The sequence below is a fragment of the Neoarius graeffei genome, chromosome 3 (assembly GCF_027579695.1).
Source record: "Neoarius graeffei isolate fNeoGra1 chromosome 3, fNeoGra1.pri, whole genome shotgun sequence".
In the NCBI taxonomy this organism is placed as follows: domain Eukaryota; kingdom Metazoa; phylum Chordata; class Actinopteri; order Siluriformes; family Ariidae; genus Neoarius; species Neoarius graeffei.
The window spans coordinates 119,798,342-119,818,275 of NC_083571.1; the positions used below are offsets into that span (position 1 = coordinate 119,798,342).

At 41.5% G+C, this 19,934-nt stretch overlaps 1 protein-coding gene across 1 annotated transcript in view; it reads left to right on the forward strand.

Moving 5' to 3' along the window:
• The window catches only part of cd109 (CD109 molecule), a 101,041-nt gene extending 82,091 nt beyond the window's left edge, over positions 1–18,950 (forward strand). The window contains exons 27-33 of the mRNA XM_060918015.1: positions 2,463–2,653; positions 11,070–11,222; positions 11,310–11,375; positions 14,935–15,068; positions 17,043–17,199; positions 18,329–18,431; positions 18,545–18,950. Coding sequence (XP_060773998.1) covers positions 2,463–2,653; positions 11,070–11,222; positions 11,310–11,375; positions 14,935–15,068; positions 17,043–17,199; positions 18,329–18,431; positions 18,545–18,741 — 1,001 coding nt within the window. The 3' untranslated portion in view covers positions 18,742–18,950. The remainder of the gene's footprint in view (positions 1–2,462; positions 2,654–11,069; positions 11,223–11,309; positions 11,376–14,934; positions 15,069–17,042; positions 17,200–18,328; positions 18,432–18,544) is intronic.
• The last annotated feature ends 984 nt before the right edge of the window (positions 18,951–19,934 follow it).

Sequence of the window (19,934 nt, forward strand, 5' to 3'; positions counted from 1 at the left end):
TACAAGCCTCCTCCATCAACTCCTCCTCCTCCTCCACCATACAAGCCTCCTCCATCTCCTCCTCCTTCACCATACAAGCCTCCTCCATCACCTCCTCCTCCTCCTCCACCATACAAGCCTCCTCCATCACCTCCTCCTCCTCCTCCACCATACAAGCCTCCTCCTCCTCCATACAAGCATCCCCATCACCTCACACACCTCCTCCTCCACCACTATACAAGCCTCCTCCATCACCTCCTCCTTCTCCATCATACAAGCCTCCTCCATCTCCTCCTCCTCCACCATACAAGCCTCCTCCATCTCCTCCTCCTCCACCATACAAGCCTCCTCCATCACCTCCTTCTCCCCTACAATACAAGCCGCCTCCTCCTCCTCCACCATACAAGCCTCCTCCATCTCCTCCTCCTCCTTCACCATACAAGCCTCCTCCATCACCTCCTCCTCCACCATACAAGCCTCCTCCTCCTCCATACAAGCGTCCTCCATCACCTCACACACCTCCTCCTCCACCACCATACAAGCCTCCTCCTCATCCTCCACCATACAAGCCTCCTCCATCATCTCCTCCTCTTCCGCCATACAAGCCTCCTCCATCACCTGCTCCTCCTCTTCTGCCATACAAGCCTCCTCCTCCATCACCTCCTTCTCCTCTTCTGCCATACAAGCCTCCTCCTCCACTATTTGAGCCTCCTCCTTACTACACTCAGAAAATAAAGTACGTTATTGTACCTTTAGGGGTCACTAGTGCAGGACCCTCTAAGGTACTTATCTGTACTCTTTATTTACTGCTTGGGAACATATATGTCCCTTTTTGGCCCTAAAAAGGTACACATAGTTACCTTGAGATCGAATAATGATCCCTTGGGGGTACATTAGTGTAGACTGTATCTTGGGGGACAGAAATTGACTCCTACTCTACCCCCATTTCTAATAATGTAGCCTCCTCCTCCACCTTATGAGCCTCCTCCTCCACCATACAGCATATTTAAGTTTTGCTGGCAAACATCCGTGTCTTTTCCTTTCGATTACGTTCATTATGTCTTATATTAAATATAGTTAGTTTTTTTTTCTTTTTTATCAGACATCTAAATGATGTCTGATAAAAAAGAAAAAAAAAACTATCCGTGTCTTTGTTTCTGAGTGTTTGTGTGAAAAAAAATCCACCAAGAATATTATGATTATGTGGAAAATGACTACAGAAACAACAAAATATGTGTAAAGAATCACCTCTTTGTTTGGCAGCCAAGATGGTCTTAAAGGAAATGAAAATTTTGTTTCACAATGGCATCATTATTTTTAAGGGAATATAATGTGAAGGGTTACCTAGGAATACATTTTATTTTTACATGCACATTTTCTTTGTTTCTAACCAAGGAGAAAAGATGATATATTTTATTTCACATAAGTCAACTCAAAACCTCATGCCTTGAGAAAAAGCAAAGTGATTTTTAATAAAAAGCAAAAGCATGAGTCAGAGCAGCACGGTGGTGTAGTGGTTAGTGCTGTCACCTCACAGCAAGAAGGTCCGGGTTCGAGCCCCGGGGCCGGCGAGGGCCTTTCTGTGTGGAGTTTGCATGTTCTCCCCGTGTCCGCGTGGGTTTCCTCCGGGTGCTCCGGTTTCCCCCACAGTCCAAAGACATGCAGGTTAGGTTAACTGGTGACTCTAAATTGAGCGTAGGTGTGAATGTGAGTGTGAATGGTTGTCTGTGTCTATGTGTCAGCCCTGTGATGACCTGGCGACTTGTCCAGGGTGAACCCTGCCTTTCACCCATAGTCAGCTGGGATAGGCTCCAGCCCGTGACCCTGCACAGGATAAATGGTTACGGATAATGGATAGATGGAAGCATGAGCCAAAACATCCCTGATGTAAAAGAGGGGAATTCCAGGGGCGGGGCTTCCAGGGGTGTCAGGTAATATTGGAGAAAACACAAAAGTCAGTCGTTCCTGATTTTAAATGACTCATCTTTCATTTGTTGGGGGAAAAAGATGTAAAAAAGAAATGTTTTTGACTGATAACTCATAGAATACTACACCAATGTTAAAATATGAATCCCTACACACAATGCACAGAGGGTGACAGGTTTGAAAATGTTCAAAGTTCTAAAATGTTCTGTTTTTAAATGGTTTTGACCCCCCAGATTTTCAGCTTGGTTTTAGACTTTTGGACTGCACAGTATATTTACTGCATTGGAAAGTATGAAAGGTTGATAGTAATGAAGTGAGCATGTAGCTGTGTAAAGTGATGGATTGCATTTTCTAGGCCAAAAATAAATGTTTTTGGGGATTGTTATTATAATGAAAAACATATGCTGATTGATGTTGTTTACCCAGCTGTCTCGCTGGTTTTTTTTTTTAATATGCTGGCTTATAAAAATTTCAGCTGTGGTACAGGTGGTTAGGGCAACATATTCTACAAAATGGGTACAAGGTAACTGGGCTCTGTTTATCAACGTTTTGTTTAGATGGTGTGCCCATGTGGAGCGCTGGTGGAAGCAGCGTGTCGGAGTCGTGGCAGCCGCGCTCAGCTGATATCGAGATGGCGTCGTACGCTCTGCTTTCTCTGTATATGCAGGGCAGCATGGAACACGCCCTCAGCCTCATGAAGTGGCTCAGTCAGCAAAGAAATCACCTCGGAGGATATGGCTCCACACAGGCAATCTCTCTCTCTCACACACACACACACACACACACACACACACACACACACACACACACACACACACACACACACACAAAAATTCAGTATTTGTTTTAAAATTCAAACTTGATGTTGAAAACTGCATCAGTTACAGGTCTTGCCTTAATGTCAGTGAAGGGGGCATGGCCTATGCAGCTATCAGTCACAGTTAAGAAGGTGTGGCCTATCTTTCATACATGTAAAAGAGGCATTAACTCTGTCTTTGGGTGTCAGCGTAAGAGGGTTCCTGTTTGTCTCATTGATGGAGGTGTGGCCTCGGTGTCTGTCTCAGTGAAGAACACCTTTCTGATATTATTTTGGTCCCCTAGAGAGTCAACATACCACCTCCCAAGGTGTCCAAGGCAGGATTGGGTAGTCCAAGGCCACTATTGACGGTAATTGTTCCTGCACTATGAGATGGAATCGGTGTCCCCTTCCCTCGTCTGATGATCAAAGCTCTGGACTTCTGTGGCTTAAATGTCATCCTGACCCATATGGCTGCTCCCTCCAATGATCTTAAAATCCATCTAGCTTGGAGGTGTGTGGTGGTTGTGATCGTTAGATCATCCATGAATCCTCTGCATGGTGGCTGTCTCATATTTGTGTCTGTTAGCAGCCCCTGGTCTCTCTTTCTTCAGCTTTTATGATTAGATTAATTCCCATCACAAACAAGATCACAGAGATGGTACAGCCAGTGACAATTCCTTTCTCCAGTCTTTGCCATGATGTTGTGAAGGTGCTATAGTTGTAATGCAGAGATGGATACCATTGTAGTAGCTCATCTAATGTGCTCTGGGATGTGGTAGTAGTTTGGGGCTTCCAGGATTAGCATGTGTGGGATGGTGCCATATGCATTTGCCAGATCTAGCCAGACCACTGTCAGATCTTTCCCCTGTTTGCCTCACTGACTACCTGTGTAATGACAGTGATATGCCCCAAGCATCCTGAGGATCCAGGAACACCTCATTTTAGCACTGACATGCTAATGTATTGGTTTGTGTCATATAGCTTGTCAAGCATTTAGCCAGGACTGAGAAGAAAATCTTCACTTCTGTATTAAGTAGAGAGATGGTCTAGAACTGGCTCATGGATTCTGACTTCTCCTCTTTTGACACAAAATAACTTTCTGCAATCTGCTAACATGATATCTTCCCCTTCCTCCAGTTCAGCTTCAGCAGCCTCTATAAATGGTATCATATCGCTTTGCAAATTTTAGATAGATAGATTTACTTTTTCGATCCCAAGCTGGGAAATTGTTAAACTTTATATACCTTATCGGAGAGATCATTGAGACCTGGGACTGCAGCTGATCTTGCCTTCTTAACTGCTTCTGAAATCTCTTTCCCTGATGGTTCCTGTGTGTCCATGGGTGTCTGCGGATGAGGAGCAGGTTGTAGTCTTCCACATGGTCCAAGTTGCCTCCGTTGATCATCTCCATGTGTGTATCTGTGAAGGTTCCACCTCTCATTTGGAACATGACAGCGTCCTTGATCTTTTCCCCTCCCAGTCCATTTCAATGAATTTGTATAGATTTGCAAAAGAATACAGCTTTCCATTTAACTCTCTCCCATCATGCCTTAAGCATTCTCTCTGCTTTTCACAAGGTGTTCTTCCTTTCCTGTAGGATAGCTCTGAGTTGATTTAGCCCAATGTTCTCATCCTCACTAACTACTCAGAACTGTTGTCTAAGAGACTTAAAGCATATACACAGAGCCATGGCCTCACTTTCATTTATAAATGCCTTGAGACCTCAAGACTGGCACAGGAATAGTTTTAAGTGTTAACAATAAATCTAATATAGTAATTTTTACGATTAAAGTGATTTATATAGGTAGCGGTCTGAGTGAATGACCTTGACGTCCGTAACGTCACAGCAGGAAGTCTATCGGCCTCATCACCATTTCCGCTATACTAAAACACAGCGCTGACTGCAACTCCGATCCTCCATTTTGAGCTAATTTATCGCCATGCCACGTAGATGTGTTTCTGTCCGGTGCAGCAACACAACAGAAGGTGGATTTACGTTGCATTCACGGCCCAAGAATGTTCAAACTGCAAAGATTTGGACGCGTTTTGTGAGAAGTTCACGGGCACATTGGGCGCCTATGAAGTGGTCTCTCCTCTGCTCTGCACATTTCACTGAAGACTCGTACGAGACCTCTGATCTGTTGAGGAGCGTTGGCTATAAGCCCGGATTGAAAGAGGGTGCAGTACCAACAATTAAAGGAAAAGAAAACTACAAGAAAATGAAAGTATGTCATCTCATCTCATCTCATTATCTCAAGCCGCTTTATCCTTCTACAGGGTCGCAGGCAAGCTGGAGCCTATCCCAGCTGACTACAGGCGAAAGGCGGGGTACACCCTGGACAAGTCGCCAGGTCATCACAGGGCTGACACATAGACACAGACAACCATTCACACCTACGGTCAATTTAGAGTCACCAGTTAACCTAACCTGCATGTCTTTGGACTGTGGGGGAAACCGGAGCACCCGGAGGAAACCCACGCGGACACGGGGAGAACATGCAAACTCCACACAGAAAGGCCCTCGCTGGCCCTGGGGCTCGAACCCAGGACCTTCTTGCTGTGAGGCGACAGTGCTAACCACTACACCACCGTGCCGCCCATGAAAGTATGTATTTTATTTATTTATTTTTTTAAAAGGAAAGTGAGTTCAGTTGCACCAGTCCTCCCGGAGTGAGCCAAGGGTTGTTGCTAAAACCTGGGACGGGACATATCGCTCGGGCAGTGACCTCCCTACAGTTGTTGCTAAAACTGGTGACATCTGGTTCCGTCCCGGGTTTTAGTAATTGCCTGAGCCGAGCAGTAATGGTGGACTACACAGGATGAAGAAAAGTGAATGAGTGGAGCAGCCGTCTTATTTCTAAACTGTATATTGCTGCCATCTCGCCCTTACATGGAAGAAGTGAATGAACGGAGAACTGAACGAACAACTGAAAGTCAGATTGTTTCAAAAACAATCGGCCACAAGCTCGGCCTTCAAGAAGCGAGAACACAGACGGGTAAGCGCCGACTCTCATTTGGATAAAAAAACACTCGTTGTTTACCTGCATTTAGATTAATCCATGTAACTTGTATTGTGTGTTTAAGTTAGCGGTATGAGATTATTTAATTTGCTTCAGAATGTGATTGTCTCAGTTCATCTGATTATTTAATGAGCCTTTTACGTTTTATCAGTGAAAATGCATGCATGTACATGTATGTTGCATAAGTTATAGCACCCATCCTGTTTTAATGAGAGTCAACCCACAATCAGTGAAGTCAAATCAGTCTTAGTTGAGCGAGTCGGTAACGCTATTTCTTATTTTCACCATAAATTTTTATTTATATGACTTTGGTCTGTAGCTGTAAAAGGCCTCGGCCTTAAAACTGGTTCCCGCTGTGACGTCACGCACTCAGGGCTGGCTGGCTCAGCGGGGCGGCTCCAATGACAACTTTGCAGTCGATTTTAACTCTCATATATATATTTTTTATTCCCATTGATACAGTATACAAGAGTCAAGGATGGAGATACTATCCACTCAGAAATTTGTTTAAAAATAAAGGCTCTGCGTATCTCCTTTAAGCTCCCTTCTGATGCTCTCCATCTCCTGTTATCTGCCCTTCCTTTGTAGGGAAGAGCAGATAATGCCCTTCCCTACAAAGAGACATGCATGGGCTTACTTTTCGTGGTGCCAGATCTCTCCCTGCCAATATCTACACCATAGATGTTCAGGTCTTGAGCTTCCTTTCTGGTTCCCTGCACAATGTGGTTTCCAGGATCTTGTTGACATCACTGTTGAAGGGTTCCCAGCTTTTATCCGGCACTGATGGCCACTTCACTCTGGTTTGCCTAGCTGGTGATGGCTGATCTGTATTTACCTTCAGTTGCCCTGATCCTCCCTGCTCTTCTCTAGTGTAGGTCTGTGATGCATCAGTGAGTGAGAGGCCCTCAGCTCTGTGGTTTTGGTCCTGGCTGTGGTCTTCCCTTGTCTGACCAGAGTTAACTGCCCATTCCTCTTAGGGCCTTTCCTGTCCACAGCTTGTTTTCACCTGGTGGATCTTGAGCCACCAAAGGTTCTTGCAAATGTTGCCACAGTGGCACTTGGTTTCAGCAGCTTTCCCAGTCAGAGTTGTTTATACAAGCCATATCATTGCTATAAGTATCAGTCCAGTTGGGTCTTTCATCCCCCCCCCCCCAGAAGACCCTTGGGGTGTTGCCTTGTAGTTTCCTTGGTAGCTCCATGTTATGGGCGTCTCTTCACAGAAACTGCATGCTGGGCTGCCAACTCTCTATGCTCCTGGTTCCAGTCTTTCCTGGATAAGGTTATTAAAGAGTTTTTTTTCCTTTTTTTTCTGAAGAACTAAGTGGTGAGCAAATCAGAATCTTGTGTGTTTGCTGGAGACAGTTCTGTACATGCTAGTAAACTTGTTTATGAAAATCGATGCTTTAACCCTCTGGAGTCTAAGGCCTTTCAGAGACTTTGAGGCTGTTTGCAACACCTTGACATTTTCAAGTATTTCAACTAACTGTAAACATCTATGCAAAAGTGGCACATATGGTTGTATTCTGAAAAGCCTAACAAAAAATAATATGAAAGTAAAGTGAATGTAATACAAACACGTTTTATTTAAATTGAGTGTAAACACAACTGTACAAAAAACAGGTTTTAGAGGTCTTCAAACAGTGCAAGAAAACACACAATAAATATATCTAGCCAAGACTTTTGAAGTTTGAACCTTGTAAACAAAAGTGTTGGCTGCATAAAAGTAAAAAGAGCATTTAGAAATGTTTTGTTGTTTCCATACAAAATGTAAAAAAGTAATTGTATGTCAAGCCAGTGTCTCTGTTAGTCGAATACTAATTAGATGGGTGTGAAACACCTCTGATGGCCCCCACCCCCCTGTCACTTTCCATGTGCTCTGGCAGGACATTGCCTTTGCCTTCTGGCTGAATGGGGCGTGCTCTCACCTCTGAATAGCCACTCAAGCACCGGGTACTTTACATGTGAATAGCGATAGGTGTGGCCTCGGGGGCTGCTGCAGTCAGACAGTACAGAAAATCCAAAGATTTCTTTTCACTCTCTTTAAAAAGGGCCAGCTATATAATTTATTTCATATATATATATATATATATATATATATATATATATATATATATATATATATATATTTGAAAACTAGAAGTTTCAAGGTTTTTAATGGTGTCACTTATATGTTTGAATGACAAAAACTCACAGGGTTACAGATGTGTTTTTGGAGAAGTGTCAAATTGCCCACCGGCGGGCACTTAGACTCCAGAGGGTTAAGTAAGCACTTTGGACATTACAGGAGTAATACAGGAACTGGTGTCTCGTATAAACAGCTGCAAATAAAAAAAAGTCTGCTTAAAATAAAAACGTAAAATATAGACCCCTTTGCATGTTTGTAAACAAACCAACCGTTGCCAGGATGCGCGCGCAGCCTGGACTCAGAAACAATGGCGCTGCCCATAGACCGGCATTATGAGCTGTCAGATTATGCAAAACAATTGTCGTTACAAGATCGAGAATGCTACATAAATAAGTTAACTCTAACAAGTGGACATCGCCTACCGGATCCGTATTTAATTAAAGAGTGGACGGACGATGTTAGTAAGTTCCCTGGTATACAATGGCCAGATATATACTCGTACCTTATTGACAAGACTTCAGTGTACACCCACGAAAAACTTCGTGCCTACAAGTCTTTACACGCAGATGATTATGTGCAGGCATGTACAACTTGATTAACAATGGGACATTCATATTCATTTTGTTTTAATCAAATTATGCCAGTGGTGTGATGGCAATGTGGCTTTAGCTACAACAGCAAATCCCAACACTAAACAGCAATTTGCAGGAGGTGATGGCATGAAAGGAATGATAGTGTAAAGAGTGCAGCTAAGAGAAATCAGAGCTGCGTAAAAAGCGAGAGGCAGAGAGCAGAAATGAAACTGAACGGGGCGGGAGCTAGGTTAGAGCAGTCAGCGTAAGTTGGCATTTAGAGTGAGGGCACACAATTTTACCTTTCCATCCTTGCTTTAAAATTGTGATTTTCAGCATACACAAATAATGATGGCACAAAATCTGGACTGCTTGAGTCAAGCGAGACCTCTCCTACAAACAAAACTGCATGCAAAGCTAAGTTAACATGCTAACAATATTCATTACATTGTGTAACTATGACCCAGCTAATCAGACAAACGTTACCAAAGTATTTTGCTACATCAATAAACGAAGACTAGAAAGAATAAAAAAGAGAGATTTAATAAATAGCCTGATCTTACCTGTGATGAAGTGGGCGCTGCAAACCCGCGCATTTTTGATGGCGCTTTCATCCCAGTCTACACGTTTGATGGCTTGTAGCCATAGACGTCGGCGATTTTTTTGGAATGGGTGAGATCCTGCTGGAATTCTGTACATTTTAACCCCATCACTGCTACGATTCTGACACCCGACAACACAACAACTAGGCATTTCTGAGTCTTTTTTGGGTCCAGACTGCGCGCGCAATTTCCGCTTACGTATGAATGACGTTTACTGCGAAGGGGTCTATACCAGCCTGTGTTTCTGCAACTTGCCATCTTTCAGCTATAGCTTTAAATAACAATGATTGTTGCTATTAAAGTTCTGATTAAAAAGTTAGACTTACCTCTGCATGGTTCCTCAACAACTAAAATCAAGGATCTGGAACATTTCAGGAACAGAAGGCCAGCTGATATGCATCTTATCTTAGAGAATATGTAGCGTGGTCCTATCTTCTGATGGTCGTCAGTGTCTGTTTACTGTCCGTGTGTAAATCGCTGGCAGGTGAAAATGTGTGAAACCCTGGAGCTGTTTGTGGTCACCTGCTACACTCGAGATGCCAAGTCAAGTTGCCAAGTTAAGCCGCATAAAACATCAATCTCATTAAAAATGTCTCACAAATGTATTAATAACTAAGGACCCAAGTGCTAATTAATGCAACTGAATCATATCTCATAAGTTCACCATATGAATAGCTGTTTAGTTTAAAGTGGCATATTTATGGGTCTAGATTCTGTTCTAATCTCTGTTTTATTAAATTCACTCACTGCACCTTTTGATTAAATTCTGTTTTATTATGATTCTGACCTTAATTTAAAGGCATTAAAAGAACTGTTAGTGATTTTTACGAACAATGTTGTAAGAAAAATAGTGACAACTGAATTGCTCATCTTAAATTTAACAGTTTGTTGTGCTTATACTATTTATTATGAACTAGCAGGTTACCCGGTGTTGCCCGGGTTTTGCAAAATTCTGGGTTGCCCCCAGACTTCCATGTCACATTTGGTGAAGATCCATTGAGAAATGGTGATGTTAACCCAAGACAAACAAAAATCCAAACATCCACCACCCAGGGGCCCACCGGGGACCCCCTGGGGCCCGTACATGAATTTTCTTTATATCTACAAAATTCCAGGTCATCCCCGGACCTACTTGACAAATTTAGTGAAAATCCGTCAAGAAATGGCGACGTTGGCTCAGGACAAGCAAACAAACAAACTTTGCTGTTTATTATATAGATTAGTATGCAGAATTTGGAATCCATTATGAATTGGATTTATTTTTTAAACAGATTTGATTTGGATCGATTCATATGTTATTTGAATATTTTTTAAAGAATGAAGTAAAAGCCAATGAAATGCAGAACCATTCATTAAATCGTTGCAGTGGATCAGTTTATCCCGGGAATACTGGGTGTAAGTTAGGAATAACCCCTGGATTGTGATTCACCATGAAAGTCCATGATTCCAAAAATAGACAGTAAAAACCATGTCTAAATCAAGTGTTTTGTCTTTTCATGAGGAGATTGTGAGTTTGAATCCCAGTGATGCCAAAGCCTTCAGTGGCTGCGAGCCCAAGAGAGCCAAACTGCCTGTGCTCTCAGGGAGGACGGGGTGATGCTCTGTCTCTGCTATCAAGCACAGTGACACAAGCCAATCATGGGTGTCCGTGAGTTCATGCATGCAGAAGTGGGTGGATAGCGCTTTCCTCTTGGTGTGTTTTTTGCAAACTCCTGATGTTGCATGAGCAACAATGAGGCATTGGTACTGTTTACAAAAAAGGTTTCATGTGAATGGCCCACTCTCAAATCTCGACTCTTAAATGCTCTTTTGTTTGGGCAGCTCAGATGTGACACAACGTTCATGTTTCTGGAACCAATTAAAGTTTCATTTGTGGTCAATGCTAAAACCTGGCTAATACTTAATAATAGCCTGTCTGTAACTGTGTGCTATACAAATATATAAATACAAAATGCATATTCATGGGAGGTGTACCTAATAAACTGTGTAATGAGGAGTCAGGTCATTGCTATAACCGTTGGCTTGTATGCCCTTCTGTGTGTTCAGGATACGGTGATCGCTCTGCAGGCTCTATCAGCCTTTGCCTCACTGAGCAGCACAGAACATATTGACCTCAAAATCACGGTGACAACGCAAACATCTACAGTGGCTACGTTCATCATAAACCGAACAAACTACCTGCTCTACCAGAGCCAAGAGGTTACCGTCTGTACACGCCACTCAAAACCTTCCACTCTGTACACACTGTGGTGATGTGGCGAGTTATTGTGATTTTTATTTCAACAGGTTGAAGCTGAAAAGCATCTTCAGCTCCAGGTGTCAGCTGTGGGAAGCGGATTTGCGCTATTCCAGGTTCAGTGTCTCCTTTAAGTTTAAGAAAAGAAAATTCAAGTGTTGTGTGTTTTGCATAAATATTGTGGTGATACCGTATGGACTCTACAGAAAGTATACAATAAGTCTGTTTACAGGAAAATAAATCATTATATATGTTGTTTCATTGTATAAATAATCATAATGTTTTGTGTGTGCTGTTATGGGAAAATAATCAAGATCAGGGCACTGAGATGTGGCCTGACGCAATGCAGAGGTCCTGTTACCTCTAAAATACTAAAAACACTTATAAAGAAAAAAGACATTATACATTTCATACATTTGCAGTTACATTTAATGTTGTGGAATGTCTATGAACCGAGTTAGTTCCTGTTTTCACTTGTGTTTTGGCAGCTATCAGTAGACATTCTCTCAGCGGCTCTTCTTTCATATCTCTGTTGATGTGAATTAAACAGAAAATGCTACAGATAAATGAGAAAGCACAAAGTCCTCCGTCCTGAAGAGTTTTCCTGTATCGGAAAACTAAAATGAAAGTCACAGATTTACCTCTAACTGTGACAAAACAGTGACCATGGAGACTCCTTACAAAATGTGAAATAAACGTCTCCTCATCAGAAAGGTCATTATCATCAATAATTACACAGCATGTATAATATGTTTGTTTTTGTGGCGTATCCACAATACAAGCTTTTTCTTATCTAGAAATGTTAACATATTAGAATGAATATAAATCTGTGATTTGCCTAGAAGCTGGAAATATTGTCCAAGTTCCTGTTATCAAAAATTAATCACAACATCTGACTGATCAGATCTGAGAATTTAACAACCCTGTGGAATAAAGTGAATTAATGAACTGTAATTAATAATATTATATTATAATATTCAGCTATCAGAAAACTGATTAATCTTTTACACAACTAGTCACAAATTTTCCACACACTCGATTTAATAATAATAATAATGAAACCATAAATAGCTCACTCCAGCCCCGTATAGTCAGGGCTGTGAAAAATCCACGGATCTGCGGAATTCCGTGAATTTGGCCGCCAAAAATATAATTTTAGTAAATCATCTAATTTTGCAATAACAAATTGGGGGGGGGGGTTGTTGTCTACCGACCGCTAGTAGTCTCGTACAGCGAGTGTCACCGAGCCAGCGAGTCTGGGAAAGAGCCTACCGCAAATTGTTCTTTCTGTAACGACATTGTAATTTTTTTGGTATCTTTTTTTCTTTTGCGACAGTGACAGACCAGTTTACGGCATTTGTGCCATGCTTACAAACCATGGCGTGAATCTTGTGTTCTTTTCGTTTTACCATTGTGCTCTTTAAACACGCTTTCGATATCAACGGTTTTGAAAAGGAGAATTTCGCGGTATGTCCACGTCACAGAGGGACATCGTTCAGAGGGAGGACGGTGAGACCGACGATGTCAAAAACATTGACAAGGAAAACGGCATCAAAAATCCATGGAATTGGCGATGGCTGGAGTTTAAAGCCGGTAGTGAATATCTCCATGAGCACATACGGAAGATAAAAGAACCAGGGAAAGCTTACCGCATCTTGTGCCATCAGGATGTGAAGTACAGTTCTGGTGGAAGAACACGTTTGGTTGACCATGTTAAAGGAAAAAAACATGCAGAATTGGTGAAATTGAAGCTGTTGAACTATAGATTACCAGGTAGACCATCTTGTTCACATTTATTATTTATGTAGTTTTATGTTATTGTTCATAATGTTCATTGTTATCATGAATATGTAATGAAAGAGAGACCAAAAGAGCAAGGAAAAGCCGTATAGAAAGTCAGAAAGAAAAGAGTAGGCTTTCTAAGCTGAAGAAACTGCTAACAAAGAAAAGGAAATAAATATAAATACTGACTTGTAAATAGTTGTATATAGTTTTTGACTAGAATCTGTCTAACATGAACAAGAAAGACATTTTGGTATTGAATCAGTTCAAAAACAAGAACATTAGTGACTATTATTTAATAGTCAGTCTAGAATTTCCCCCCTGGAAAAGACATTATGGTACCCAGTGAATTGATACGAATCTACACAAGAATATAAAAGTGAATTTACAATATGAGGTATGTTATTGATACATTTTCATTCTTCAAGTGAACCCTTATCAGTTAAAAGGTAAATCAGTTCATATTGTATTATTTCAACATAATAATAACAGTTCAAATTAAATGGCATGGTTGAGAAAATATTTGCTTTCAGGAGATGCTTCAAATCTATCAATATACACAAAATCTGTTCAGCTTCTGGGGCCCTGTGGCCCCCAGACCCCCTCCTAAAATTGTTTCCTCGGATTTTGTCATTTCTATTTCACAGTCCTGTATAGTCCAGAAGGAATGATCTAAAGTGGGCCACCTTGCACAACAAATGTTGCAAGCTATATACACTATATACAAGCTATATATAGACACAATATCCACCCTAGCAATACCGACCTATTTACCAGAAAGAATCCAAAACAGCGAGGAATTGACCAAGAAGAAGCGATTTTTGTTGAACTGCTCATTAAGGTTTAATTAGTCCATAACTTCATTAATAATTGTAATTATGCAAATTTGGGTAGAAGTTATATGCACCCTACTGTAGGTTCCCCTACCTTCCTGCCAGAAAGAATCAAAATCAGTGAAGAATTGAGGAAGAAGAAGCAATTTTCATGAAATGTGGACGACAGATGACAGAAAACACATAATGGGATAAACTCCTCACCTGTCAGCCGGATGAGATGATGATGATAATAATAATTTATTTGTGATGACATGCTAAATTATATGATTTTATAGGTCTAATTGATCAAATTTTTTGGACTTTTGAAGGTTTTACAATATAAATTCTATCAATTATACTTTAACAAATAATGCAAAATATACCGTATTAGCAGCAAGTTTACAAATCCCAAATTCAAGATGCGTTGTGACCATTTCCATATTTGTTCCTCGTAGTTATGAAAGGTTTTGATCCTGATTTGCTGCCATAGTTTCGCCGGTGTTCACCTCAAAGTCTCATGTTTCTATAATGCAGTTGTTTATTCTGGCATCGTCTGTGGAGACCTTGAGTGTCCTTGACATTGGAATTTCAGCTGTCTTTAAGGCTGAATGACTTCATGCTCAGGCAGTTGGAAATCACTTCTGGGGATCATAAAGTCTGGGAAAGTCCAGTTTACAAGGTGCTACACCTGAAAATAGCAGCAGTGAGTGATGCACTGTGGGATGGGATTCACTGGAACTGACACATTAAAAAAAAATTAGTGTAATTGGAAAAAATGTTTCATTGCTTTTGATGTATCGAATCTCACTCACACCCATGAGCAATTACCGATCCCCATGACTCCACTTAAATCTCTTCAGTGACATAACAGCAACATCTTGAGTCACTTAACTAGCTTTGAGGGAAAAAATCCAAACACATGGAAACACTGACCGGTAGGCTTGAATTCCGGTGGAAAAGTAAGAAATGATTTATTTCACATACTCAGCTTGCTGCAAGATGATGTTCAGAGATTTCTGGATTTGAAGGCAGTTATTCACGGTTAATTTGTTTGCTCTTTCCATCACTGACTCTACAGCTTACGACATTCTACAATGTAGAGACTCCAGTGCCGTCACGCAGACGTCGTGCTCACACATGTGAGGCCTTTGACTTGTATGTACATGTTCTGGACTACGACATGTACAATGTCAAGGTTTATATATGTTTCCGGTAAGAGACCTCAACAGATACCTGAATATTGTCTGATATTTCCCTTTCAAAGTTTTACAAACCTACGGTGTTCTTTCAGAATGACCTTGCAGTTCTGTGAAAAACTCTTATAATAAATGCAGTTCATCTTCACTGTTGTCATGAGCTGTCTCAAATCTAAGACTCTGACCTTCAAAACTATTTACTGATCAAGAAAATATGGAAAACTGAAAAACAAACCTTTCTATAGGTTTGAGGACTACATGAGGGTTTTTTTTATTCAAACACTAACTATAAACAGTCTAATGTAGAACATAAGTATGTGATTTGAGACACACTGTTACGTAGTTTGTTTAACAGAGGGAGATAAATTTTCCCATTTATCTGTATGAATTGCTGAATTCCTACGTTGTACAGTATGTCAAGACGGAGAAGAATGAAAATAGTACATAAATTTGTCACTTAAAATAGTAGCACACAAAATCTGTTTTCACAGTTCAGGTCTTTACACATACAGCGCGATTTGTCATTGCGATTTTTTTTTTTCATCTGAAATTTTGTTTTTCAAATGATTTTCCCATAAATGAACACTTTCACGTCAAAGGTGAATGTGTGTGCGAAAAAGCGACTTTTTTTCTGGGGCAGGTTCGATTTTTCTAATATGTCCATGAAGGGAATGCCTTCAACCAATCAGGGCATAGGTTGTGGAAACATCATTATACTGCTGCAGACTTGGCTGAGTCTCATTCAGTTTTGGCTGCATCCGGATACTCAGGAGGCATTTAATAGTAGTCGAACGGTACTTGTGTGTCTCAAAACCCAGCGCTGTTTGACAAGGGAAACAAAAATGATAAAGATAATGACTTTAAAGGCAATGTCTCGGGGAAAAAAAAACAAGACAAAACCGGAGAGGAGCTCAGCAATGAGAAGGCTGTGTACAGTCCAGGGTCTGCAGCCAACCTTGTGACGTGGTGAAGCTTGCTATCAGTCTCAGCAACTCCTGAACCAAGCAGTGAAACTCCTCACGTTATCACTTACTGCTCAGGATAGGATGTACCGAAAATGTTCCTTTTCCCCCATTTTTGTAAAAGAATAAGCGCCAGCTCATCATTACTTGTTGACTCCATTGTCACCTGATTATTTTTGTGTAAATGGTCACATAATCAGGCGGTACGGTGGTGTAGTGGTTAGCGCTGTCGCCTCACAGCAAGAAGGTCCGGGTTCGAGCCCTGTGGCCGGCGAGGGCCTTTCTGTGTGGAGTTTGCATGTTCTCCCCGTGTCCGCGTGGGTTTCCTCCGGGTGCTCCGGTTTCCCCCACAGTCCAAAGACATGCAGGTTAGGTTAACTGGTGACTCTAAATTGAGCGTAGGTGTGAATGTGAGTGTGAATGGTTGTCTGTGTCTATGTGTCAGCCCTGTGATGACCTGGCGACTTGTCCAGGGTGAACCCTGCCTTTCGCCCGTAGTCAGCTGGGATAGGCTCCAGCTTGCCTGCGACCCTGTAGAACAGGATAAGCGGCTACAGATAATGGATGGAAGGATGGTCACATAATCAGGTCGCATGCATTGAATTCATCAATGATTTTTTTTCACACTTTGTTTATTCATGCCGTGCTGTATGTGTAAAGACATTTAGAGTGATATTTATAATAATTTGTAAAATTTGTAAAAAAGATTTTCTCATGAGCCGATTTTTAAATGAAGCAATCCAATGTGGGGTTACAACATTTTAAAAATGTCCCCCTTTGTTCAAAAAGCCCAATAATTCAGTCTGTGATCTCTAGAAAATAACTTTAATCATTTAAAAAAAAATCCAAAAATCCTAAGCAAATGGGTCTTGGAAAAAAAATAAAGAAAAAAAGAATGCATCTCTTGGCTTCTGAGAATTCTAGTTGGATTATTTTCCTTGTGAGACTGTAAGATTATTTAAGAACAAAAATCACAGTACATTTTATGTGGAAAAGGTGTTTAAAGACCATTTCTTCATTGTTTTCAGGCTGTGTGAGAACGAGGAGCTGAATCAGACGGGAATGGCAATTCTGGATGTCGGTTTACTCACTGGCTTCAGTTTGGCTCAAAGTGGCGTCCCATTAAATGAGCTGGTTAGGAAAGTGGAGACCTCCCCAGGAAAAGTCATCCTGTACTTAGACTCGGTGAGCTTCTGATAGCATTTTGTTTTCACTTTCAGATAGTATGTAACGGCCTAAAGAACTGAGAACTCATCTCCATCTGAAGACTACAGACAACTATGTACATTATTGCTAGAGTGAACAAGTTTTATTTCTAATTAAATGCCTTTGAAGATTTGGGGGGTTTGGTTGGTTTCTGTTCAACTGCTTTTCAGGTTATAAGAACCTCCATTCTTCTAGGAAGGTTTTCCACTAGGTTTTGGAGTGTAGCTGTGGGGATTTGCTCATTCAGCCACCAGAGCATTAGTGAGGTCAGGCGAAATTGGAATTACATTCCAATTCCAGTGGAGTTGAGGTCAGGACTTTGTGCAGGCCACTTGAGTTCTTCCTCTCCAACCTTGGTAAATCATGTCTTTATGGAGCTCACTTTGTGCACTGGAGCATTGTCATACTGGAACAGGTTTAAGCCCCTTAGTTCCAGTGAAGGGAAATTGTAATCTCAGAGGTCAGCATCACTGGGATCTCAGGAGTGGTGTGTGTAGCGAGAGAGAGAGAGAGAGAGAGAGAGAGATTGTTAGGTATACTCATTGTCATGCAGTGGTTATAAACAGTGTACACTGTGTGCTGAGTGAAAGCAGGGACTCCAGCAAGACTAACTGTGACAGCATAACTATAAGGGAGAGCCAGAAGATAACACAGGCATGAGGGAGTCCTGGGACATGAGCAGCAGCCACTACACTGTCAACAAACCCGAGTGAGTGGTGGACTGGCAGCATCCATACATCCCAGTTTACCAAAACACTCTATGCTTGAGGACTCTCCAAATCTGCTCCTTTACCTCATAAACACTATTAACAAAAGGCTTGAATCAGCAAATGTGTTTTCAGCCGAGACTTAAACACTGAGACTATGTCTGAGTCCCAAACATTACTTGGAAGGCTGTTCCATAACTGTGGGGCTTTGCAAGAGAAGGCTATAGCCCTTCCTGTAGCCTTCACTATTTCAGGTACTAACAAATAGCCTGCACCTTTTGATTGAAGTAGGTGTGGTGGATCACAAAAGACCACAACTCCATAAACCTAAAAAAAAAAAATCCCTTTCATGTTCACTGTACATGGCAGAATCAAGCTCCTCCCTCTGTTCTTCTCTTCAGGTAACCAAAGCTGAAACCTGTGTGGAGGTTCCAACTACACTGGAGTTTAAAGTGACTGGTATTCATGATGCAGTGGTCACGATTTATGACTACTATGAGCCAAGTAAGCTCTTCAAATGTCTTTCTATTCAGAAAAATACTGCACTAGTATGCTTACCTTAGATTTGAGTGCCTGTAGCAGCTCTTTGCATCCTCACATTTCACTTCACTTGGCAGGGAGGAGGGCAGTGGGGACGTACACATCCGAGACTAGAAGAGACGAATCATTATGTTTTTTCTGTGGAGAAGACTGCTCTCAGTGTGAAGGTTTGGGGAACTCCTTGTTTGATGGCATTATTTCCTCACACCATCACCAGGGTTTGGTTCAGAGTCTGGCTTTGCTGCTCCTCATGACCATCTCCCCCTACTTCTAGATAAGAGGTGGCTGAAATGTCTTTTTGCATTCATATATATTTTTTAAAGAATGGTTCTGTTGTGTAGTCAGGACTAGGATTTGTGCTGAGGAAGCTCCTACAGTGAAATAATAATTCAGGATAATGTTATAAGGTTGGTTTGCACTGAGTGAGTACTTTGATGCAGAATTTCTGCAGTCACCGAAGATACAGTGCTGAGCGTAAATGAGTGCACCCCCTTTGAAAAGTAACATTTTAAACAATATCTCAATGAACACAAACGATTTCCAAAATGTTGACAAGACAAAGTTTAATATAACATCTGTTTAACTTATAACAGGAAAGTAAGGTTAATAATATAACTTAGATTACACATTTTTCAGTTTTACTCAGATTAGGGTGGTGCAAAAATGAGTACACCCCACAACAAAAACTACTCCATCTAGTACTTTGTATGGCCTCCATGATTTTTAATGACCGCACCAAGTCTTCTAGGCATGGAATGAACAAGTTGGCGACATTTTGCAACATCAATCTTTTTCCATTCTTCAACAACGACCTCTTTTAGTGACTGGATGCTGGATGGAGAGCGATGCTCAACTTGTCTCTTTAGAATTCCCCAAAGAAAATAATTTCTTTACACCACAAAGGTGAAGGCTACAAGAAGATCAGCAAAGCTTTACTTAGTCAGAATACTGTAGCAAAAGTGGCACAAAAATTTAAGAAAGATGGAACTGCAGCCATCTCACAGAGACGTCCAGGTCGTCCACGGAAGTTAACACCTCGACAGGAGCGTCTTCTGATAAGAAGGGTTGAAGAAAATCGGCATGCGAGTTCACTGCAGTTATCTAAAGAAGTAGAAAGCCAAACTGGGGTGACTATTTCCCGTGACATAATACGGCGTACACTGCAGAGGAATGGCATGCATGGATGCCGTCCACGAAAGAAGCCTCTCCTAAAGCCCAGGCACAAAAAAGCCCACCTAGAGTTTGCCAGGGCCCATGCTGACAAAGATGAAGACTACTGGGACTCTATACTCTGGAGTGATGAGACCAAGAGAAATATTTTTGGAACTGATGGCTTCAAAACTGTATGGCGTCGCAAAGGTGAGGAATACAAAGAAAAATGCCTGGTGGCTACAGTGAAACATGGTGGTGGCAGTGTCCTTATGTGGGGCTGCATGAGTGCTGCTGGTGTCGGGGAGCTGCATTTCA